The sequence below is a fragment of the Diabrotica virgifera genome, chromosome 10 (genome assembly GCF_917563875.1).
Source record: "Diabrotica virgifera virgifera chromosome 10, PGI_DIABVI_V3a".
NCBI classification, from domain to species: Eukaryota; Metazoa; Arthropoda; class Insecta; order Coleoptera; family Chrysomelidae; genus Diabrotica; species Diabrotica virgifera.
The window spans coordinates 66,695,113-66,720,652 of record NC_065452.1 but is presented as its reverse complement, the minus strand read 5'-3'; the positions used below and the strand labels follow the sequence as shown (position 1 = coordinate 66,720,652).

Below are 25,540 nucleotides of genomic sequence, written 5' to 3'. Positions count from 1 at the left end.
TTTTTGTCCGGAGTGAGCAAATGCGGCGCCCATCGCGCCGACAGCTTTCGTATGCCCAAAATTTCATGCAGGATATAAACCATGCGATCTTTTGAGATGCCTACTGTCTCAGCTATGTCGCGCACCTTCAGTCGGCCGTCTGCTAATACGAGATCGATCATATCTGTTATCCTCCGTGGTATCCATTTTTGGGGCACCTGGGCGTGACAGCAAATACCGTCGTGGGACCACGTTGAAACTCGTTAAACCAATTTTTGATAGTGGCCATCGAAGGAGAGGAGATCCCATGCACAGCATCCAAGCGCTCTTTGATTTCGCTGCGGGATTTCCTTTCCAAAAACAAGAGCCGTGGACCGATATTTCTCTTTTTTTATTGTTCTAAAATCCCGTGACACGCCCGCTTACACACGCGGTCAAAACAAAACTATGAGTCCGATTCGGTTGAGATTTTGACATAAGCCGTCTACAAGAATGTATTACACGATAGTAGACTTCTCTTGCGATATTAACGCTATCGGACAGAGAGGCTAAGTACTTATCGGACCATCCACGTATCCACTATCTCTAGGATGTTGTAACGTTCCTGTTTTCTTTGAGAAAAATTTCACACTTGTGTTCAAAATTTTTCTGGTGGGTGAGAGGAGTGTGTAACGTTACAAATGTCACATTTTTGCTATTTTATTTTTAAATAATTATTTTACTTTATTTTCTTTAATATTTCATTAACCATTATCTTCTGTATTCGTTTTAACTTGTTTCCGTTAAAAACTTGTTTGGCGCCCGTTCTATAGGCAGCTCTCTTTTCATCTAACATCTAAGTCATCATACTGAACGTACTCCGTATATCCTTACTCTCTAGATATTTGTCTTTCATTACGGAACATGCTTATCGCTTATCCTACCTTTCTAAAGTTCACGCTGTCATATCAATGAGTGTCACAATTCTCAAAATGGAGGTGGTAAAGTTACAAAAGCCAAAGGAGATTAAAAATAAATCATTTTTATTCAATAGACGATCTCTCTCTTGGGGTAAGAATACTAAGAATTCTAATTATTACAATCATTATATTCCTACATGCATACCTAGCTTTTTATAACAGTTTTTCTAGTATTTTTTATAGGTACCTAACCTCCCATCTTTTAAAAGCATGTGGTCTTTTCTTTTTCCGACCGTATATCTTTCTAATTTACATATATGCACGTGTTAATCAAATTTTAACTAGTAGTATCAATCTTATCGGCAAATTGTTATGGAAGCTACCCACGCCTAAAAATTTGGGCACGGTACTTAAAGAAGAAGAAGATCAATCTTAATTCCATTTAATTTATTCTTGTCATCTGCTACTCTTTCTGACGATTATTTCTTAAAAGCATGGCACACTTTGGTTTCCTTCTTGATGTTTGATATGTGTCTTATTTTCTAGTTTTTGAGAACAAATAACTTTTCTCCCTTCGGTAGCTTCAAGCCTCATCACCGGTGATGCTAAGAAAAGGCAGGACTTCATGGATGCATCGCAACTAGACTGCAGCGACCAACACCACCAGTAAACTAGAGCTGCACTCACCTGAGGCCTACCATCGAGCCCAGGTCAAGAGAAGTCAACAGCTGTACCATTCAACATCAATAAGTTACCATCGAACCAACACCACAAGCCATATATATATCCAATCCTGTTACTCCGTGAAGGAGCATAGGGCATCCACGAAGCTTCTCCATTCTCCTCTATTTCTGGCCATGGTTGCTATTTCGCCCCAGGTTTTCTTCATACTTTTGTGGTCTTCTTCAACGGTACTCCTCCATGTTTTGGTCGGGCGTCCTCTGCTTCTTCGTCCTACTGCATTCCATTTGAGTGCCTGTTTTGTTATGTCTGCATTTTCTTTCCTCAGTGTGTGTCCCAGCCAGTTCCATCTTTTCCTCTTTATTGTTGTTCTGATGGGTTCTTGTTTGGTTTTTTTCCATAGTGCTACATTTGTTATGGTATTGGGCCAGTATACCTTTAGAATTTTACGTAGACATCTATTTACAAAAACTTGGATTTTATTTACATTTCCGTCAGTTATTGCCCATGTTTCACTCCCATAAAGTTGCACAGTTTTCACGTTATTATTAAATAGCCTTATTTTAGTATTTTGGCTGATCTGTGTTGATCTCCATATATTTGCGAGGGTTCCAAAGGCTTGTTGTGCTTCTCATATTCTCTGTTTAATATCTGCTTGAGCTCCACCTTTTGCACTGATTATACTGCCTAGGTAGCAAAATTCTTGAACCTGTTTTATTTCTTGTTGGTTGATGTATAGTTTATCACAGTTAATTACTCCTATTCTCATCTCTACTGTCTTGTTCGTGTTGATTTTAAGACCCACTTCTGCCGATTTCACCTCTAGCTTCCTTAACATGCTCTTCATATCATCTATTGTGTTCGCTACGAAACAGATATCATCTGCGTGTTCCATATCTGCTAGTTTCTTGTTCTGAAGGTAGTTCCAAGGGATCCCATTTTTTCTTTCAATTGTTTTTTCCAGTATATGATTAAGACATATATTGAAGAGCAAAGGTGACAGTATGCAACCTTGTTTTAAACCTACTTCAATTGGTATTTTATCTGTCATTTGCCCTTTATGCAATACCTGACATGTTGTTTGCTGATACATCATTTTGATTATTCCAATGATCTTTGGAGGTAATCTATTTAGTCTTAAGATTTTCCACAGGGCTGTATGTTTTATGCTGTCGAAGGCTTTAGCAAAGTCTATAAAGGCCATTATCAAGGCTGCGTTCTTCTCTATAGTTTCGTCTATGATGATTCTTGCCGTCGAAATTTGGTCTATACAGGATCTTCCCCTTCTGAAACCCGCTTGTTCTTTTCTGAGAGTTTTGTCTATTATATTGTTGATTCTTTGATGAACAATAAATGCTAATATTTTATTTCTGGAACATAACAGCGTTATTCCTCTCCAGTTTTCGCATAGCTGTACGTCCCCTTTTTTTGGAAGCTTGACTATAATTCCATTATTCCATTCCTTAGGTAGGATTTCTTCAGTCCATACATCTGCTAATAATGGTGCTATTAGGTCCACGGTTCTCCCAGTGTCCGCTTTCCACAGTTCTGCTGGGATATCGTCCATTCCCGCTGCTTTGTTGTTCCTCAGGTGCCGGATTGCTTCAGCTATTTTTTTTTCGTTGGAATTTCCTCGTTTATCCGTAGATAATTTTCATTTGGCTCTACGTCGTTACTCTCTTGGAACGGCGGCTCATTTTCTTCTTCTGTCATAAGTTCGCTATAGTACTCATGCCATCTTCGTGTTTGCTCTTCAGTTGTTGTAAGCAGTTGTCCTTGTTTGTCTTTTAGTGGTTCTATATAGCTCTCTATGATTATTTGTTTCGGCTCCTCTTCTGCTAAGCGCGCCATCTTCTCTGTCCATTTTCTTTTGTCATTTCTAGCGCTCTTTTTTACTTGTTTATTTGTATCTGCATACTCTTGGGTTATTCTGACTCCATCTTCTAATTTTTGTATTCTATTTAGTTCGGCTTTTAAGTCTTTCCTCTTTTTTATCAGTTGCCATGTGTTATCACTTAGCCACTCTGATTTCTTTTCTTCGTTGTAGCCCAACACTTCTTGTGCGGTTTGGTGTATCTCTCTCTCTCTCTTTGATCTCTCTCTTTGATCATCTCCCATTTGTTTGCTATATTTGTCTGTGTGTTGTTTACAGTTTTTGTGTTCAACTTTATTTTGTTACTCCACATTTTTTGGGTTTCACTGTCTTTCAGTCGTTGTATATTGTATCTTCTTCGTTTGTTATATTGTTTACTCCCGCGTTTTGCCTTAATGTTTACTTTTATTTCTGCTATTAGTAGGTGGTGATCACTTCCTACATCTGCTGATCTTTTATTTCGTACATCTAGAAGGCTACTTCTCCATTTTTTATTAATCAAAATGTGGTCTATTTGATTTTGCGTTTTATTATCTGGTGATATCCAGGTTATTTTGTGGCAGTCTTTGTGTGGGACAATCGTTCCTCCAATGACAAGGTTGTTTTCTAGGCTAAGTTCTATGAGTTTCTCTCCATTGTTGTTTCTATTCCCTAGTCCATGTGTTCCCATGCATGTTTCCACTCCCTTGTTGTCTTTGCCAACTTTCGCGTTCAGATCTCCCATGACTACTAGTATATCTCCTTTGTTCACCTTTCCGATAGTATCTGTTAATTGTTGGTAGAAATTTTCTTTCTCATCTTCTGCGCTTACCTCTGTCGGTGCGTAACATTGAATAATGGTTATGTAACACCACAAGCCATGCATAAGTATAATCTACGAATTGTTAGTTTTTGGCAAGAATTTTTGAATATATTTGTTAATGCATTTAATAAGTCACATTTTATTTATATCTTTATGAACAATAAACATGATTGGTTAAAATATTGTTTTATTTGCTTCCATTCTAAATTTTCATACGCCAGGGAAATAAGGCATAAACATAGCATGTTCGGGACACTTCAGCAGCTAGGTTGCAAATGGGTTTTTTGAGTACTATGTACCTAATACATTATAAATACAAAAATGTCCGTCACAGTTTGGACGAGAAATTTAGTTATTAACAAATAAGGGTCAAAAATGGGAGTTTTTTCGTTTAAAACGCTACAGGTAAAAATAAGGTAATTAAATATCTTATTTAGGGTACTCATGTATTACAGATGAAAATAGGGTAATTAAATATCTTATTTATAATATTTTTCTTTTAGTAGATGAGCCGAGGTTTAAAATAGCGCTTTTTGAATGTTGGTCTGATCATTTGTTGCTTCGGATATTGCAAAATAAAACTAAAATTTCGAAAATAAAAAATTTGCTATAACTTTTGTGAAAATGAATTTAAGACTTTCATATTGCATGGAAAGTTGAGTCAAATAGTACATACAATGAACAAAAAATTTTAAGACGATTCGTCAATTAGTTTAAATTTTATTCAATTTGTTTATCCAAAAGAGGGATTTGTTCGCAATGTTATTGTTCAGAAAATAATAATGATAGAGCAATTATGTGGAAACAACATGAAAGAAGAATAATCATATTTTCAACGCAATTAAACAAATAATTAAAAAGTCATTTTTATCACTCCGAAAACCTTTTACTAAAATAGAGTCATTTTTGGCTTATAAACAATTTGAATAACTTTGTTAATATTGACTGTAGGCTAAAACTACAATGGGATTTGAAAACTGGTATTTTTGTACGAATTTTAAAAGAAAAACTTTTCGCCTGGGTTAATTACGGTCAAAGTTAGCCACTTTTTTTATTTAATTGACGGCTACTTTGTTTATAACAATTAAGCAACCTAACTAGAGCCATTTTGAAGTTGAAGGTATATAGTTTCTGTGTAAAAGTTTGAGCAAACTTTGAACCTCAACAGAGTGGTTAATAAAGTTTTAAAAATGGCGTCCTAACGGAACGGATTCGTGGTCGGTGGAGGGGAATTATTAAAATCCGTGCACTCAAAAAATGAAACTGATTCTTTAAACATATGCTGCGATTAATATCGCCGAAGCTTGTTGATGGATTTTGATCATATTTTTTTTAATTTGTATGTACTCGTAATCTTATAGAGTACGTTATGTACACACAACCCCACCTAACATTACGAAATGTTAGGGGGAACTCCGCTTATCACTCAGAGATATGAAAAATAGATTACGACCGATTTTAAGACCTACCGAATATACATATATGTATAATTTCATAAAAATCGCTCAAGCGGTCTCGGAACAGTATGGAAACTAACACTGTGACAGGAGAATTTTATAGATGTAAATATATAGATGGCTATTAACAAATAGCGGTTGGTGATAGAAGAGCGAAAATTAAGGGTTGCATGTATTTTTTAATTCTACATCATATAAAATTAAGGTAGATAATTTTGTCCAAAAAAATTTTAAAAAAATGTCAGGGGGCGACCCCCCTTATAACTTATGGGTCTAAAAAATAGATTAAAACCTATTTTTCGCCCTACAAGATATACGTGTAAAATTTCATAAAAATCGGCCAAGCCGTTTCGGAGTAGTAGGGTAACTAACACTGTTACAGGACAATTTGATGAATGTATATAGAAGTAACTGTGAATTAAATAATAAAAGTGACTAAATTTGACCCTAATTAAACTAGGCAAAAAGTTTTTTTCTGAAAGTTCGTGTAAAAATACCAGCTTTTGAAATCTCAAAGTAGATTTACTCTATAGTCAATATTAACAAAGCTATTCAAATTGTTTATAAGCCAAAAATGACTATTTTACTAAACTGTTTTCGGGGTGATAAAAACGACTTTTTAATGATTTTTTTCAATACTTTAAAAATAAAACTATTCTTCTTGCATGTGGTTTCCACAGAATTGCCATATCATTATTATTTGCTGAACAATAACATTGCGAAAAAAAAGCTCTTTGCGATAAACAAATTGAATAAAATTTAAACTAATTGACGAATCGTCTTAAAATGTTTTGTGCATTAAACGAAATGTTTGAATCAACTTTTCATGCAATATGAAAGTCTTAAGGCCATGTTCGCAAAAGTTATAGCACATTTTTTATTTTTGAAATTTTAGTCTTATTTTGCAATTTCCGAAGCAAAAAATGATCGGACCAAAATTCAAAAAGTGCCATTTTAAACCTTGGCTCAGCTACTAAAATAAGAATATTATAAATAAGATATTTAATTACCCTATTTTTACCTGTAGCGATTTAAACGAAAAAATGCCATTTTTGACCCTTATTTGTTAATAACTAAGTTTCTCGTCCGAACTGTGACGGGCATTCTTGTATTTATAATTTATTAGGTAAATAGTACCCAAAAAATCCATTTGCAACCTGGCTGCTCAAGTGTCCCGACAAAAACCTTATTTCTCTGGACTATCATATTTAAGAATAGGACAAGGCGAACACACACCTTGGGAGAGACTGAGCTGAGCTAGGGTGAACGATGGCTATTTTGGATAATTGAAGTATTATTTTCGAATGGTATTTCAATTAGCTGGGTAGTCTATCGCGTGTTTTTTTCGCTTCAATGTCAATACGTCTGATGAAGTTGATTAGCTTCCTAGCTGACTTGTTTCCTATGTCAGAGGGCGCTGGACTGACCACTTCTAGACATTTCAGTAGTTTGCAGAACAGTGCTACGAAGTTGAATAGTATATTCTGCCGTTTCTTTTTCGTTATCACAGAAACGATAATTCTCACTATCTGATTTGCCTATTTTTTTGTAGATGATAATATTATCTCAGAGATTATCTCAGGCTAGCAGGTCTATTTAATAGAATTATGGAAGTTGGACAAATGCCAGACGAATGGAGAAGCAGTATATTAGTACCTCTCTACAAAAACAAGGGAGACATACAACAATGTACAAACTACAGGGCTATAAAACTACTTAGCCACTCGATGAAAATATGGGAGAGAGTAATTGATAGACGGATACGTGAAGAAACCGAAATATCCGATAATCAATTTGGCTTTATGCAGGACAGATCAACAACAGATGCAATTTTCATTGTAAGGCAACTGACTGATGAAAAAATACAGGAATAAAGAGACCAACGCTCATATGGTATTCATTGATTTTGAGAAAGCATATGATAGAGTTCCTCGAGAGGTTCTGTGGTGGGCACTCAATAAGAAAGGTGTCCCTGGCGAATATGTAAAGATTGTGAGAGATATGTATGAGGGAGTAACAACTAGTGTTAGGACAGGTGTGGGCGACTGATAAAGTACCCTGCACAAACCTTATGGAAAATAGGTCCCAGTGTATTTCGTTCATACTTCGGGAAAATACTCTTTGAAGCATCCTGATAAAAAGTTCTCATGGGCACAACTCAATCGTATGAAGGATTTTCAAGATATAGAGACATAAACTCGGAAAATTATAAGATTTACTGGGTATTCCAATTCCCTGAGTTACTGGTTATCTGGCAACATGTAGAAGTTTGGATCATGGGATCGGTACTCACCGGAGGGACCGCAGACGTTCGGATACAATTAGCGTCTCTTTGCAGAGACAATGACGTCGACTTTGCAAAGTAACAAGACACTTACTCAACACACACACTACACATTACACCTGAGTTAGTGATAAGTTATACAATTACGTGGCTAAAGGTTCTAGTTCTAAACCAAGGCCAAGAAATTCTAGTTCTAAAACCAAGGTTTCTCAAGAATCAGAGAAAAAAAAGTTTGGATCAAGGAAAAGTACTAGTAGTCTATGATTTTTTCCTAGCTATCCAATGGCGACCTTTACTTTCGGCATTTAATTGATGCAAATGAATTACTGGAGGGTTTTTTGAGATAGCTAAACACGAATATGCCACCAGAACCGACTCCCGGAGCACCTGGTTTCCAAGGTCAATGAAAGGGGCTCCTGGAGTTTCGAGGGTCTTTGATACTACATTAATGCAAACGGATTAGTTATAGGTTTTGGGGTTGCTGAACACAAATACGTGATCAGCACAGACACAGGAGCACCTGGTGCCTAAGACAGGTTATCCTTTGGGAGTTTCGGAGGAATCAAATGGAGGAATCAAATGGATTATTCTTAGGTTTTTAACTCCAGAAGATAACCTGTGTTAGGCAACAGGTGCTCCTGTGTCTGTGCTGATCACGTATTCGTGTTTAGCAACCCCAAAAACCTATAACTAATCCGGTTGCATTAATGTAGTACCAAAGACCCTCGAAACTCCAGGAGCACCTTTCATTGACCTTGGAAACCAGGTGCTCCGGGTGTCGGTTCTGGTGGCATATTCGTGTTTGGCAACCTCAAAAAACCCTCCAGTAATTCATTTGCATCAATTAAATGCCGAAAACCATCGAAACTCTAGAAGATGACGTCCCTTGCACTGGCCCTGGCCACCACGTCCTCCGGAGGTCAATTTTGATGGCATTTTCGTGTTTAGCGATCCCAAAAACCCATGAGTAATTAGTTTATATCAATTTAATGCCGAAAACCCTCGAAACTCTAGAAGATGACGTCTGTTGAAGGTCAAGGTCAAAGTAAAGGTCGCCATTGGATATCCAGGAAAAAATCCTAGACTACTAGTACTTTTCCTTGATCCAAACTTCTACATGTTGCCAGATAACCAGTAACTCAGGGAATTGGAATACCCAGTAAATCTTATAATTTCCCGAGTTTGTGCCTCTATATCTTGAAAATCCTTCATACGATTGAGTTGTGCCCATGAGAACTTTTTATCAGGATGCTTCAAAGAGTATTTTCCCAAAGTATGAACGAAATCGACTGGGACCTATTTTCCATAAGGTTTGTGCGGGGTACTTTCAGGTGAAAGTAGGATTGCACCAAGGCTCGGTGCTTAGTCCTTATTTATTCTCATTAGTTTTGGACCAGATAACAGCGAAACTACAGGGTAGTATTCCATGGTGCCTAATGTATGCTGATGATGTAGTGTTAATAGGAAATAGTGAAAGAGATTTAGAACAAAAACTGGAACAGTGGAGACAAGCTCTGGAGGAAAAAGGTTTAAAACTTAGTAGGACAAAAACAGAGTATTTGGAATGTTCATTTAAAGATGGAGTTACTACAAATAAAATGGTATCTTTGGATGGTGAAATGATTGTGAAAAGTAATAGTTTTAAGTACCTAGGATCGGTATTACAGAGTAATGGAGAAATAGATGGAGATGCATGCAGTAGAATTAGGTCTGGATGGATGAAGTGGAAAGAAGCAAGTGGTGTGTTGTGTGACAGAAAAATTCCAATGAAGCTGAAGGGAAAATTCTATAAAACAGCCATAAGACCGGCTATGATGCACGGAACTGAAAGTTGGGCAGTGAAAAAGAAAGAGGAACAACGAATGCATGTAGCGGAAATGAGAATGCTTAGATGGATGAGTGGAGTGACAAAGAAGGATAAATTTAGAAATGAGTATATTAGGGGAAGTCTAGGTGTGGCACCAATTGATGCCAAAATGAGAGAGCATAGGTTAAGATGGTTTGGTCATGTTCAACGTCGAGACGTCAATTACCCAATACGAAGAATAGTTGAAGTGCAGATTCCTGGAAGGAGTAGGAGAGGAAGACCAAAGAAGACCTGGGGGGAGACGTTAAGGCAGGACATGTTGGTAAAGGGGATTAACATTGATATGACCCAAGATAGAATTGTGTGGAGAAATGCAATTAGGGAAGCCGACCCCGCATAGGGATAAGGCAAAGAGAATGATGAATGAATATTATCTCAGAGGGCAGTGACAGTGACCAGTGAGAAGGCCTGTCCATTGTAAACTTTATAGACCAGTAGAGAAAAAAAAACAGCTGAAAAAATCTTATACAGGTTTTTGAATATTCTAACTAATAGGTATATGAGGGATAGCTGATGACAAATCCTTGAAGGCGTGCAGCTACTTTTGCTGTGTTTTTTTTAACAATCATGAAAAGTGAAAAAATCATTTTTTGCCTATAAAACCTTTCTTATACAGTTTATTGAAAAATGAATCAAATAAAAGTTGTAGATCTTAAAAAGTTCTTTATAATTTGGATTGCATTGCATTTTTTCCTGAGTTTTAAAGTTTTTCGGACAGGCCTTTATTTATAATATGTATTTAATATTAAAATGACCAATGAAATATGACGCCGCATAATCTCCACAGACATATTATAAGATCAACAATATTTGTGTAGTTTGGCAAATGGGTTCAGTTCCCGCAGACAATCCAAAGGAAGGAAAACAATCATCTTGTTTATATTATTGTTGTTCTTTTTTCAAAATATTAAATACGTCCTTTAAAAAAACTCTTGTTTTTACACACACGTAAGTTACAGCGTAATTTGTCCTTTACAAATATGTATACACATATATTAATGTGCATGAATAGTTATTCTGACGGGAATATGTCACGTAACTAGGAAAATAAAAAATCCTTTATGACCTTTCGACTTGGAAAATACTAAGCCAGGATCACGTTCTGATAATCACGGAATATGAAATAGTTTGAAGTTTATTTCCGAATCTTAAAGTATCTGCAATTTCAGTAAAATCAACAAACAGGTACACTGAATAGCTTCATTACAGAATTACCCCAGTCAAGGACGAAGAAACGCTGCAAAAATCTTACAGATATTTGAAGGTTCTAAACTAAAATGTATATGAGGGGCAGCTGATGAAAAATCCGTGAAGACGTACAGGTTTGTTTTTTTAACAATCTTAAAAAAAGAGAAAAAAAATATTTTTTGCTTATAAAACGTTTCTATACAGTTTAGAAAAAAATGGTTTAAATAAAAGTTGTACATCATAAAAAGTTCTTTAATTTTGAGAGTATTTAAATTAAAATATATAAACAATTTATAAATGTTAATAACTCTGATTGTTGCAGAACCTATTTTACTTCAAATCAGGCCCGAGACACTACATAATTTTCGGGCCCCTAAATATAATTTAATAATAATATTAATTAAGTTAATTAGTTAATATTGATATCAATTTTTTTAATTGTTCTAAGACCTTCTTCTTCTTAACGTGCCCTATCAAGTCCTCTTGACGTTGGCGATTAACATGGCGAAACTGTCTCTGTCTCGAGCTATTCTAAATAGTTGTTCTGCTTTCTTTATTCCTGTCGACTCACGGATATTCTTCAACCAAGAGGCCTGCTTTCTACCAATTCCTCTGCGTCCTTCGATTTTACCCATCATAATAAGTTGAAGAATATTATACCGGTTTCCCCTTACTACGTGTCCAAAATAGGCCATCTTTCTATATTTGATGTTATCAAGCAGCTTGCGGGCAGCATTTGCTCTCTTAAGGACTGCCACACTTGTCAGAGTAGCCGTTCATGGTATTTTCAGAGTACGTCTGTGCAGCCACATTTCAAAGGCCTCCAAACGATTAATGGTTGATATTTTTAATGTCCATGCTTCGACAACATACAAGAGGAATTACCAAATGTAACATTTAATCATGCGCTTTCGAAGTTTAAGTTGCAAGTTATCATTACAGAAGAATGATCTCATTTTTAAAAATGTCGTGCAGTCTATCTCGATTCTACATTTTATCTCTTTATCTGGATCTAGTTGTTCAGTAATATGGCAATCAAGATATTTAAAACTGGGTACTCTTTGAATTATATGACCATCAACATACATATAACTGTGAATCTTGATGGGCCAAACGGTTAAATACCATGTATTTTGTTTTTGAACAGTTTATGTTTAGGCCAAACTCTCTTCCCACTGTGTCAATGGCATTTAAAAGGTGTTGTAATCTATTCATATCATTACTTAAAATAACTGTATCGTCTGCATATCTGATTGTATTTATCAGAATTCCATTAACTTTCACACCCCATTCCAAAATATGGAGCGCTTCCTTAAATATTCTATCTGAATATAAATTGAATAACAGTGGGGACAGTATACAACCCTCTCTGACACCTCTTTGTATTTTGCATATTTCTGTTGATTTTCTTTTTATGCAAGCTGTCGCTGTTTGACGCCAGTAAATTTTTCTATGATTCGTACATCTTGACTATCAACTCATTAATTCTTAAATAGTTTAATTAATTTGTGATGTTGTACTCGATCAAAGGCCTTCTCATAGTCAATAAATGCAGCAAATACGTCTTTTCTTTGATCTCGGCATTTCTGCAATAATACATTTAGTGCAAAGAGTGCGACCCGGGTTCCCAGTAAATTTCTGAAGCCAAATTGTGTTTCATCCTGGTCTTCTTCACATGTATCTTTGATTTTACTGTGGAAGATACGTAGAAAGATTTTCAAAGTGTGGCTCATGTGGTTCTAAGGCCACAGTTGACAAATTTGAAAATTTATCTTGTTTTATTGCAATAAAAATTTTTTGATGATTTTTCCGGGCCCCATTAAAATGCGGGCCCGAGTCAGGTGCCTCACTGGCCTAGTGGTAAAATAAGCCCTGGATTGTTGCATAATGATATTTAATATAATTGGCAATTGTGGCACGGAGTTAATTAAGCGTGCTAAAGTACCCCGCACAAACTTTATGGAAATTAGGTCCCAGTGGATTTCGTTCATACTTTGGGAAAATAATCTTTGAAGCATCCTGATAAAAAGTTCTCATGGGCACAACTCAATCGTATAAAGGATTTTCAAGATATAGAAGCACAAACTCGGAAAATTATAAGATTTACTGGGTATTCCAATTCCCTGAGTTACTGGTTATCTGGCAACATGTAGAAATTTGGATCAAGGAAAAGTACTAGTAGTCTATGATTTTTTCCTGGCTATCCAATGGCGACCTTGACCTTCAACGGACGTCATCTTCTAGAGTTTCGAGCGTTTTCGGCATTAAATTGATATAAACAGATTACTCATGGGTTTTGGGATCGCTAATCACGAATATGCCACCATAATTGACCTCCAGATAACGTGGTGGCCAGGGCTACTGCAAGGGACGTCATCTTCTAATTCTAGAGTTTCGATGGTTTTCGGCATTTTTGTGTGCAAATAAATTACTGGAGGGTTTTTTTGAGGTCGCTAAACACGAATATGCCACCAGAACTAACTCCCGGAGCACCTGGTTTCCAAGGTCAATGAAAGGCGCTCCTCGAGTTTCGAGGGTCTTTGGTATTACATTAATGCAAACGGATTAGTTACAGGTTTTTGGGGTTGCTGAACACGAATACGTGATCACCACAGACACAGGAGCACCTGGTGCCTAAGACAGGTTATCTTCTGTAGTTAAAAACCTAAGAGTAATCTATTTGATTCCTCCATTTGATTCCTTCGTAACTCCAGAAGATAACCTGTCTTAGGCACCAGGTGCTCCCGTGTCTGTGCTGATCACGTGTTCGTGTTCAGCAACCCCAAAAACCTATAACTTATCCGTTTGCATTAATGCAGTACCAAAGACCCTCGAAACTCGAGGAGCGCCTTTCATTTACCTTGAAAACCAGGTACTCCGGGAGTCGGATCTGGTGGCATATTCGTGTTTAGCGACCTCAAAAAACCCTCCAGTAATTCATTTGCATCAATGAAATGCCGAAAATCATCGAAACTCTAGAAGATGACGTCCCTTGCAGTGGCCCTGGCCACCACGTCCTCCGGAGGTCAATTCTGATGGCATATTCGTGCTTAGCGATCCCAAAAAACCCATGAGTAATCTGGTTATATAATTTAATGCCGAAAACCCTCGAAACTCTAGAAGATGACGTCCGTTGAAGGTCAAGGTCAAAGTAAAAGTCGCCATTGGATAGCCAGGAAAAAATCATAGACTACTAGTACTTTTCCTTGGTCCAAAATTCTACATGTTGCCAGATAACCAGTAACTCAGGGAATTGGAATACCCAGTAAATCTTATTATTTTCCGAGTTTGTGCCTCTATATCTTGAAAATCCTTTATACGATTGAGTTGTGCCCATGAGAACTTTTTATCAGGATGCTTCAAAAAGTATTGTCGCAAAGTATGAACGAAATCCACTGGGACCTAATTTCCATACGGTTTGTGCTTTTTCCATAAGGTTTCCTACTTTCAAACATATCGATCAAATATTTTATAATGTATTCAATTTGTTTATCCTGGAGAGCGATTATTTGAACAATTATACTTGCCCAAACAGTCACTCTCGAAGAGGTATTTTGTAAATCGCAATCGATTCTTTGAGGCTTCAATTTTAAGGAATATTAAAAAAACTTCAACATTTTATTAAATTTTATATTAAAAAACAGTTTGAAAAAGGACTTTTTAGCTTATAAACATTCATATTAACTTTTTTTATGTCTCACGCTTGTAACAAGTTCAAAAGCTGATGGAAAGGCATATTTTCCAAAAAAATACCGAACCTTCTTTTTATTTACTTTTTATGATTGTCATTTATGAATACAATACAGAGCAAATTAGCTGTACGTCTTCACATAATTGAGGGGCTTGGAAGTAAAAGGGTTTAAGTGCACTTTTTTCAAATTCTGACCTAAGTACAGATTCGCATACCTAAATGGTATTATAACTTGGTGGTAAATTGATCTAAGCATATTTCGCCCTACAGGTGCCATCTATCGCCATTACATTTTGTTAAATGAAAACAATTGCAGTTTGATTTGGTAGTAAACAGGTTTATCCGTGCTCTTGAACCGTTTTACCACAAAACTATCTTTAGTATTCTGTAAAAACAAATAGTAAGAAACGGGTTTAAGTGCGATTGAACCATTTTACCACAAAACTATTTTTAGTATTTTGTAATGTGTAAACACATGTTAATACAGGATTAATTTCAAGTAAATAAATATTAGATCTGTGACCAATTTTGAAGACTAATTAAGTATTATGCAACCTGCCAGTTGTAGTTACACTGTGGATAACAGCTGGAACAAAAATGATTAGTAATATGTAGTTAACATCTGCACTTAAACCGTTTTACCAGTAATATTTATCAACATCATGTACCGATTCAAGTACATTTTTTTAATAATTAAAAAAAAGGAAGGATGTAGTAAGGGTAATAATATACCTACCCTTATATTTTTATCACTTTATAGTACATTGTACACTAGACAAATTTTAGTTTAATGACTCCTAGAATTTATAAAACTCAAACAACTTTGAAGCTGATTATCTCAGAACTACCAAAACTGCACTTAAACCCTTTTACGTCTGGCCCCCTCAAATGTCATCAGCTACCCCTTATATACCTTTTAGAAACCTTCAACTATCTGTGTAAGATTTTTACATGAAATCAGTGACTTTTTCATAGATAGATTGGTGTAAATGTTTATTATTCTCGATTTGGAAATGTATGATAGCACGACAGCGATAGAAGATTACATTAGTACAATGAATGAAGGTAAAAATCAACTCTTACCTCCGATTTCGGTGAACCTACATCGATTCTCATGAAAACTGGTGAGTGGTCAGAGGATACCTCAAGATACAAAAAGAAATTAATACTTTCTAAGTTATTAAAGATCAAAGATTTTAATTTTTCATGACACTTAGCTTCCATTCGTCGTGGTAGTCAGACGTGCGTAGGAAAGAAGCTTGTTTTTTAAAACCGGTGTCTATAAATTAGATATTTAAATAAATATTTTGTGAATTTTAAAAGTAAATTAATTACACCAAATAAAAAAGCGAAATCGGAATAAAAACATTAAAAAGTTATGAGTGCAGTTAGCGGGGGCGACGCCCCCGATAAAAATGTTTTAGAAACCCAAATGGATACAGAACATGCAACATCTTCAAAGGAGGAGCTATTAGGATTCCAAAATCTTGTTCCAGTTACACAGATAAGTACCACAAAACTTGTTAATAATAAACCCATTATCGATAATGACTTTGCTAATGTACACACTTCAATAACAAATAACATTAACAAAGAAGTAGGAACAAAAAGGGAGGAATTTCTTTACCGACAAAACGACCTAGGACCTTTTTACGCGTATTTAGAAAATAATTCACCCGATTTTAAAGGCAGATTAAACGCGTTAAGGATAGGTGACATTATTATCACAAATTTTAAAGAAATTGATGAAAAAATTGTAAGCATTGATGCAGTAGGAAGAAATAAAATACGTATAAAATTTAAAGATTATAAATCGGCTAACTATATCATATCTAAAAAAAATGAAGCAATATTTATAAAAAATAATCTAGACATATACATTCCTAAGTTTCTTTTAGTTAGACAGGGCGTAATAAAAGATATTTCCACAGAATTTTCAGTAGAGTATGTTAAAAACAGAATAAAAATGTACGATTTACACTGTAAATTTGAAGTCCTTCAAGTCACAAGATTAAATCGAAGACAAGTAGATGAAAACGGTACTCAATACATTCCAACAAAAACATGCGTAGTTAGTTTTAAGTCACAAGTGCTACCAAAATATATAACAATCAACAAGGTACTAAAGGAAGTCGAACCATACAAACAAAAGGTGCTATTATGCTTTAATTGTCTTCGATTTGGACATACAGGTGGGCAGTGTAAGAGCAAGGCTAGGTGCGATAAATGTCAAGAATCCCACAACTCAAAAGATTGTAAAAAGACCGATCTCACTCCAAAATGTTTTAACTGTTCGGGGGATCATTTTACTACAAATTTAAGCGCGTGTCAAGAATTTCAGCGTCAAAAACTTATTAAAGACGCTATGTCTTCCAATAATATTAGTTATCAAGACGCAAACAAACAGTTCCCCAGAAACTCCTATGCAAAAGTAACATCCATAAATACGGAACAAACTACAAACCTCTCCTGCCTCAAAACTTTCCCTCCATTAAATCCCAATAATTATACACCCACCCAATTCCCATCAAATCCAATTAACAAAATGTCAACTAATAATATATTCTACAATAATAATTCAAATAGTACAAATTCTCGAACATTCAAAAGACAGAGACCAAATAGTCCAGATCCAACATTAATTTTGCATAATGAAATTATATCTTCCCCTAGATCTCAATTACCTACGGGAGGAATATTAGACAGCATTAACTATAAGGGAAATATTAATAATAATCCAGTTGCATCTCCTTCAGACTTGAGCATGATAAATTCAATATTAGAATTAGTTATAGAAATTGTCACAAAAGTTTTAGTAACAAAAAGTATAAACATAAATAAGGAAGAACTCGAAAACTTAGTCAAATTAACTATAAATGGAAACACGTCATCACATTCTCAGACCTCAACCGTGCAATAAATATCCTTCAATGGAACTGCCGTTCGGCAGTTTCTAATAAAAATAACTTAGAATATCTACTAGATAGGGGCAACTACTCCGTTGCACTTCTATCGGAAACATGGTTTAAAGCAGAAAAATACTATAATTTTAAAGGCTTCAACAATATTCGCTGTGACCGGGACGACGGGTACGGCGGCTCTGCCATTTTATTAAAATCAGACTTAATATACCAAGAAGTCTCAATTCCAACTACAATCAACTTTGAGCATACTTGTATCTCGGTAAATTTTCCATATATACATAAAAAAATTTACTTTGTTTCAGTATACATTAAACCGAGAACTAGAATATCATTACAACAGTGGATTAACTTTTTGGAACAAATTCCAAAACCATTCATAATTGGGGGCGACTTTAACGCACATAGTTTGGCATGGAACGATGGATATGACGATATCTATGGCAAGATTCTTTTGGAAGCTATCGAACAATGCAACCTAGTAATTATAAACGACGGATCACCTACATTAGCAAACAATAAGAAGTCAGCTGTAGACTTGACCCTCTGTACACAGGATCTGACACAACTAATTACGTGGTGTACTTTAGAAGAACCTTATGGCTCTAATCACTTACCAATACACATACAATTTGGAAGGAATATCCCACCTGCGCAAATTAAACAGACAAAACATAATATATGGAGACTCAAGGCTGCTAATTGGGATGTATACACCGCTACCCTTGAAGCAACAGAACCAAAATCATCACTAATGGGCATTATCGACAATATTAACAAAGCTGCCGACAAAGCAATTCCGTTACGAAAATCAAACGCACAAAATAGAAATCATTGCTCAAAGGACTGGTGGAACGAAACCTGTAACATAGCTGCTAAAGCAAGAAAACAAGCTTTCTTAACCTACACACAGGCTCCAAATCTTAATAATCTAACAGAATATAAAAGACTTGATGCAGTAGCTAAAAAAACTTTTAAAGAAACTAAGAAAAAAAGTTGGATAAATTACTGCCAAAATCTAAATCAAAATACACCAATTAAAGAAGTGTGGAACAAAGTAAACCGATATAAAAACCGAAAACAAGCGAATAAACCCCTAATGGACCCCAAAGAAGACTGGATAAGCGAATTCCACACAAAAATCTCACCTCCATGGGTCGAAAACAACATTACTCAACAAATAGCTACTGTAAATAGGAACACTTCTTTCCTACAATCGTTATTTCAATTATGGGAACTCGATCATTGCATTAAATCAACAAATAATAAATCTCCCGGGGCGGATAACATTTCATATAATATGTTGCATAAAATGCCCTTAGACCATAAGAAAGCCCTGTTGGAATTGTTCAATTCGATTTGGATAAATAGGATTCCTTTTCCACCGATGTGGAAAGAATACATCATAGTACCTATCAAAAAACCTGGAAAACAGAATGGAAATGCAGATTCATATAGACCCATAGCTTTATCATCGTGTATATTTAAAACCATGGAAAGAATGATAAAGAACAGGCTTGAATATTGGCTAGAAAATGAAAAAATATTACCTGACTCACAATATGCTTTTAGAAAGGGAAGATCTTCCTTGGAACCCCTAACGATACTAGTAAATGACATCTATCTAGGATTCACACACAAATACAGCACTTTGGCCACATTTTTGGATATAACTTCAGCATATGATAATGTTCAAATAAATATACTGGAAGAGAAGCTCATCAATATTGGTCTACCAACCTCCTTTGCCAACTTCATAAAATCAGCTTACTCTAATCGATCAGTTTCCTTAAAGATAAATCAAGAAATTTCGGAATCAAGAATATGTAGATCTGGATTACCACAAGGTAGTATCCTGAGCCCAATCCTCTACAGCCTGTACACAATGGATATAGAAAATGTTATATCACAAAAGTCTAAAATCATTCAATACGCTGATGATGTTGTTATTTACACCAGTAGCAAATCAGAGGACAAATGTATAGAAAATATCAACACTGAATTTATAAAAATCCAAAAATACCTAGACAACATGGGACTTTCCATATCCGAGTCCAAAACCAATATATGTATTTTCTCTAGAAACAGAAACAACTATCAAAGACAATTAACAATAGGAAAATATAAACTCTGTATTAGTAACTCTGTAAAATATCTTGGTCTGCATCTAGATAGAAAACTATTATGGAAGGACTGTATCCACCAAATTATCAAAAAAACAAGTAATTCTATAAATATCCTAAGAGCGTTTTGTAGAGCAAAGTGGGGAGCAGACCCAAATACGGCTTTACTATTCTACAAAACAATGGTACGATCAATAATGGATTATGGAAGTCAACTCTATGGAACAGCAGCAGATACACATCTAAATAAAATCGAGATACAACAAAATAAATGCTTAAGAGTTTGCCTGGGATATCTTAAGTCAACGCCCATAAACATTATACAAGCTGAAGCCGTGGAACCTCCTCTTAAACTAAGAAGACAACTATTGAGCAGAAAATTCATGATAAAAACCATTTCAAAAAAAACTTCTTACCTCAATAGTGTACAGTCACTAACAGTTCAAGTTTTGACCCATAGATACTGGCACTTCAAGAAAACCCCCCTCATAGTAGAATCTTTCTCAGAAATAGCTGACATTACAGATATACTCTATTCCAACCAACTCCCTCCAGTTTTAATTTACTCACCTGAACAAATTTTTTCACGTGAAATTAGAACCTACTATTTTGAAAGTGAAGAAGTAGCAAGTATCAATCAAACAAAGTTCAACGAAACAAAAAACAAATACTGGCCAAACTATGATTCTATATTCACTGATGGATCAAAGTCAAAAGAATATACCAGTTGTGCCTTTTACCATTTTGAGGAAAATACTGACAAAAAATTTATTTTACCAAAGGAAGCTTCCATATACACTGCAGAACTAACAGCAATAGTGCAAGCTATGAAATACGTACTCGGCTCTAACCACGACAAATTTATAATATGTACGGACAGCAAAAGTGCAGTAGATAAACTTAAAAATGTTAAAATAAATAGATCAGTTAATCATATTGAAGCAAAAATCCTGTATTTACATAATGAGATACACATCAAGAATAAAGTCGTCATATATCTATGGGTAAAGGGACACGCAGGCATAACAGGTAATGAAATGGTGGACGCCTTAGCAAAAACAGCTCCAACATCAGGAGAAGAACTAAATCTTAAACTACCCCCGTCCGATTTATTCTTAAATCAAAGGAACAAAATAAATAAGATGTGGCAAAACCTATACAGTGCATCAACAACTGGAACAAACTTTTGTAAACACCAGCCAAGGATCCCCAGAAAACCATGGTTTCACAAAATACCAAACAGAAACTTTGTCGCCACAATAAATCGAATACGTGCAAACCATGCACTAACACCTTATTATAAGCACAAAATAAAAATTACAGACGATCCACTGTGTAGTTGTGGTAAAATGGGTACATTGGTACATGTTTTACTTGAATGTCCAATAAATATTGTAAACATTAATAATCTATATAAAAACTTAATTCACTACAAGATAAACCTTCCAATAGACCTAAATTGTATTATTTTTTCAGGAAATAATAATATACTTTATGTACTTCATCAACACATCATAAACTGTAAACTAAAATTGTAAAATTACTAACCAATTTTGTAAGCAATTCTGCAAAACAAACTAAATGTAAAGCATTAAAGGAAAAAAAAAGGTGAATACAAAAAAAAAAAAAAAAAAATAAAAAAAATAAACCAAGTAAAAAAAATGAACCAATTAAAAAAAAACCAAAAAAAAAAAACAAAAAAAAAAAACAAAAAAACAAAAAAAAACAAAAAAAAACAAAAAAAAACAAAAAAAAAAGAAAACAAAAAAAAAATAAAAACACACACAAAGAGGGCTAAAACCTCCGCGGCGTTGAACCGGGTTGATGCTCTAGCGCGGAAGGAAAAAAAAAAATTAAACACCTTACACTTTACTAATGCTACATATTACTAACAAAACAAATGAATACATCATGCTCAAGTTTGATACTATGAAACAATTTACACAAACTATTTATACAATCTAACATAGTCTGGCTAATTGGTCCTCACCAAAGCCATAAATTCCACGGAAAAAAAAAAATTTTTTCATGACAAAAATGTATGTTTTAAAGCGGTTTTCCATAAATAACTCAAAAGTACTTTGCTAAGTATATGTTTTTACAAAAAAGTTACCAAATTACCAAAATTGAAGCTAATAAAAAATTGCATAATTTCTTACTTGAGAACCCTTTTAATATTAATTCAAAGTGAGTGTTATAGGTAACTGAATGTATTTTTTTTTTCGGCGAGTACTCAAATCTAAATATTCAAGCCTAAATAACGGAAAAACGATGTATTTTATAGAATATACTCACTAAACAAAGTACTTATCAAAGTAATCAGCAATACCTATCAAATGAGCTCCAGACGAAGTTAATAGCATCAAAATGTATGCTCCAAAAAGAATTCCCGAAAAAATGTTATTTTTTTTTTTTTAGAATAAGTCAGTTAATTTTTATGATATCATTTAAGTTTAATTTTTATGATATAAATTAAATTTAATCTTTTAAATCACTTATTTTTTAAGATAAAATGTTAAATGGCCCCGGTTACATGATTCTCGCAGTAAAATTAGGACTTAAACATTTCTATCTTGGTTATTTTTTATCCTACAAAAAAAAGGAATATATTTTTTAAAAAACGTTAAATTTCTTTCTGCATTATTTTTTACGTATATTGATTATGTTTGGAGTTATTATCAAAAGAAAATGAATTTTACGAAAATTTTAAAAGTTTTAATTTTTTTAATATTGTTCTATTCAAAATTATGCATTCTACAGAGGTCAAAATGTTTAAGGTCATTACTTATGCTAAAGTAAAGAAAGTCTTATTTATATGGATTACTATAAATTTTGATTTTTGTGGAAATGGCGCCAAAGATGGGTCCGTTCGATGTTGCTGAGCCATATTTTATAGCTCAGTCTGGCCATCCACTACTCTCACCGTGGGACCCATTTTCGCGAGTCATTTTACAGCTCTTACGGCGCCGTAAATTATCGCGTGTCTGGCCTTAGCTTTAGCGTAAGCTTGAATACTTAGGCTAAGGCCACACAGGCGATAATTTACGGCGCCGTAAGAGCAGTAAACCTGACGAGGCATTGGTTGACTAACTCCTATTTAATCTAAAATTGGTGGAGTAGTTTGTCAACCAATGGGTTTACTGCTCATACGGCGCCGTAAATTATCGCCCGTGTGACATTTCGCTTAGATTTGAGTACTCGCCGAAAAAAATACATTCAATTACCTATAACTGACTTTGAATTAATATTAAAAGGTTTTTCAACCAAGGAATTTTTAGATTTCTTATTATCTTTAATTTTGGTAATGACAACTTTTTGCAAAAACGAGTTATTTATGGAAAACCGCTTTAAAACATGCATTGCAAAAATTAAAATCTTTGATCTTTAATAACTCAAAAAGTATCGATTTATTTTAATTACATTATATAACTTTTGCTTAGAATTTATCCCTCTATCGATTTATGGGTTTATTTATAATAAACTAATTTCCACCCCCGATAAGGTGTGGCATCCACCCCCAGTGTAAAAGCGCAAGTTCGCACCATGTCACTTTTATTTCTTGAAGTATCCTCTAACTACTCACCATATTTCATGAAAATCGATGGAGGTTCAACGAAATCGAAGGTGAAAACCTTTAGTGACTGTACTACATCGATTTTTATTCAAAGCAGAAAAATGATTTAAAGGTAAATATCGATATCTTCTTGTTCAAAGGACATCTTGGATATTAGTGCACCCTACGTAACGCACAGCTGAATCTTATGCTTGTGCGTCACAGTGTTGCCATGCCATTTCTTTCATAATTTCAATCAATGTTAAATGTACCTGCAAGAATAATAGAATAAGAACGTTTACTTCTCCGTCATTATACTAGGTAGAATGACAGATGAAAGCTTATAATCCAAGGATAGTACTAAAGGTGAGAAATTAGACCTAGATTGTCTGTCCCTCAAAAAATAAGCGTTATATTGGGGATTTCTAATGTCGACATTAAAAGTTGCACTAGTTTTTTTCTATAAAACATTTTGATCTAAAACTTACCAGAAAACTTCTTTGTACTCCCTACTTTCAAATAAATGTAATTAAGAAGCTAAATTTTAAACTTCGTCACACAACTTTTGCGATTAAACTTTGCAATGCACAAATCCGCACCTTTTTCTTTGAAAAATTTATAACCTTTATCATGATAAGAATAAAAACTTGAAGCAGGTACCTTTGTCTTCAGAAATGTTAGAGCTATATACTGTAAAAATTTCAGAAAAAAATATTAAAATGGAACAGAGTTGTAGCGAGGTAAACGCAAAAAACGTGATTTCATTTTTTTATTTTTAGGTTAAAATTGCGATTTTGACAACGTTCCCCCACATAAAATTCAAAATAAACCTCATTTTCGTTTTGAGCACCCTCGAAAATATAAAGTATGAATAAAATTAGCTATTCACCCCTCCGTGGTCAGTATCTCGAAAACTAAGCGGTTTTTTGAGGGTATCCCGCTTGTGTATAATATCACAAAAAATTGTAACGTGATAGTATGAAAAAACAGAGGATACGGCAACGGTGTTACAAGTGATGGTCGGATCCAATGCCAAAATCTACACAGACATATTAGGGTGCACTAATATCCAAGATGTCCACAAAAATTACTACGCAATATGGATCATACCTGTCTGAAGAACCATCTGATGAGTGGATAGCATCTCTGGAGGCAAAGTGTCGGGCATGGTTGAGGGCTCTGACCATAACAACTCGATGTCTGAATGGAAGGTCATGCTCTTCAGACCTACCAAGAAGGTCGAGATGGCTAGAATACTCACGAAGAGGACTTTCCCAGCATGCGTGTCTAGGATCCTCCCTAGGACATAAAGTTGCTGCTGAATTCGACCTCGTACCCACAGAATTCCCCGATCGCCTTGTGCTTTCCCCTGAAACAAAAAAAGAGACATAAAATCTACCATATACTATCACATTTTCTATAATATTTTTAACAGTAATCAACTATTTATAATGGGAAATAAGCCACAATTTTATCAAAAAAAAATAGATTTTATTAACGTTTCGAAGCCCAAATCGGGTTTCGTTGTCAAAATACAAAATATAAAATTATAAAAATTTTGACAACGAAACCCGATTTGGGCTTCGAAACGTTAATAAAATCTTTTTTTTTTGGTAAAATTGTGGCTTATTTCCCATTATAAATAGTTGATTATAAAAATGCCACAAGGAAATAGCTTCGGAACAACATTTTTAACAGTAATTGTTCATTACCTGAACTAGTTTTCACATAAACATGAGACGTTTGAACAGAGGCGGTTTCTCCATTGGTTCACTTGTGCAGTGAACACCCAATCAAATTTCATTAAAATACATATTTTTAAAAATCTCATAAATATCATTAAAATATTTTTTCTTAAATCTCATAAATATCATAGTATCATTAAAATATAACTGTATTTATTAATCACATAATTTGTTTGCACAACATCGCTACGCTAGATGCACGTGGTAAGTGCAGAATTCAAATTGAACCCAGCCACTATACAGTAACCCTATAGAATATAGAAGAACGAGAGCTCTTAAATCCGTGAACCAGAGATTCTCCTATCTTAAAACATTGACCATTTGTGCACTGCACACAGAGACCGGGGCGAAGCGTTTCGATTCACAGTTTGGCATTTTCTGTTGTGGGATTTTATTAAATACAATATTGGTAGGTAGTTTTTTTAGGATGGTGGAGCCTTATTCCGTGAAGTTTATAAAAGAAAATGCAAATAGTTT

At 34.8% G+C, this 25,540-nt stretch overlaps 1 protein-coding gene across 1 annotated transcript in view; it reads right to left on the bottom strand.

The window, feature by feature from the left end:
• The window catches only part of LOC114339544 (protein patched), a 195,185-nt gene that overhangs the window by 78,965 nt on the left and 90,680 nt on the right, over positions 1-25,540 (bottom strand). The window contains exon 2 of the mRNA XM_028290197.2: positions 24,429-24,687. Coding sequence (XP_028145998.1) covers positions 24,429-24,687 — 259 coding nt within the window. The remainder of the gene's footprint in view (positions 1-24,428; positions 24,688-25,540) is intronic.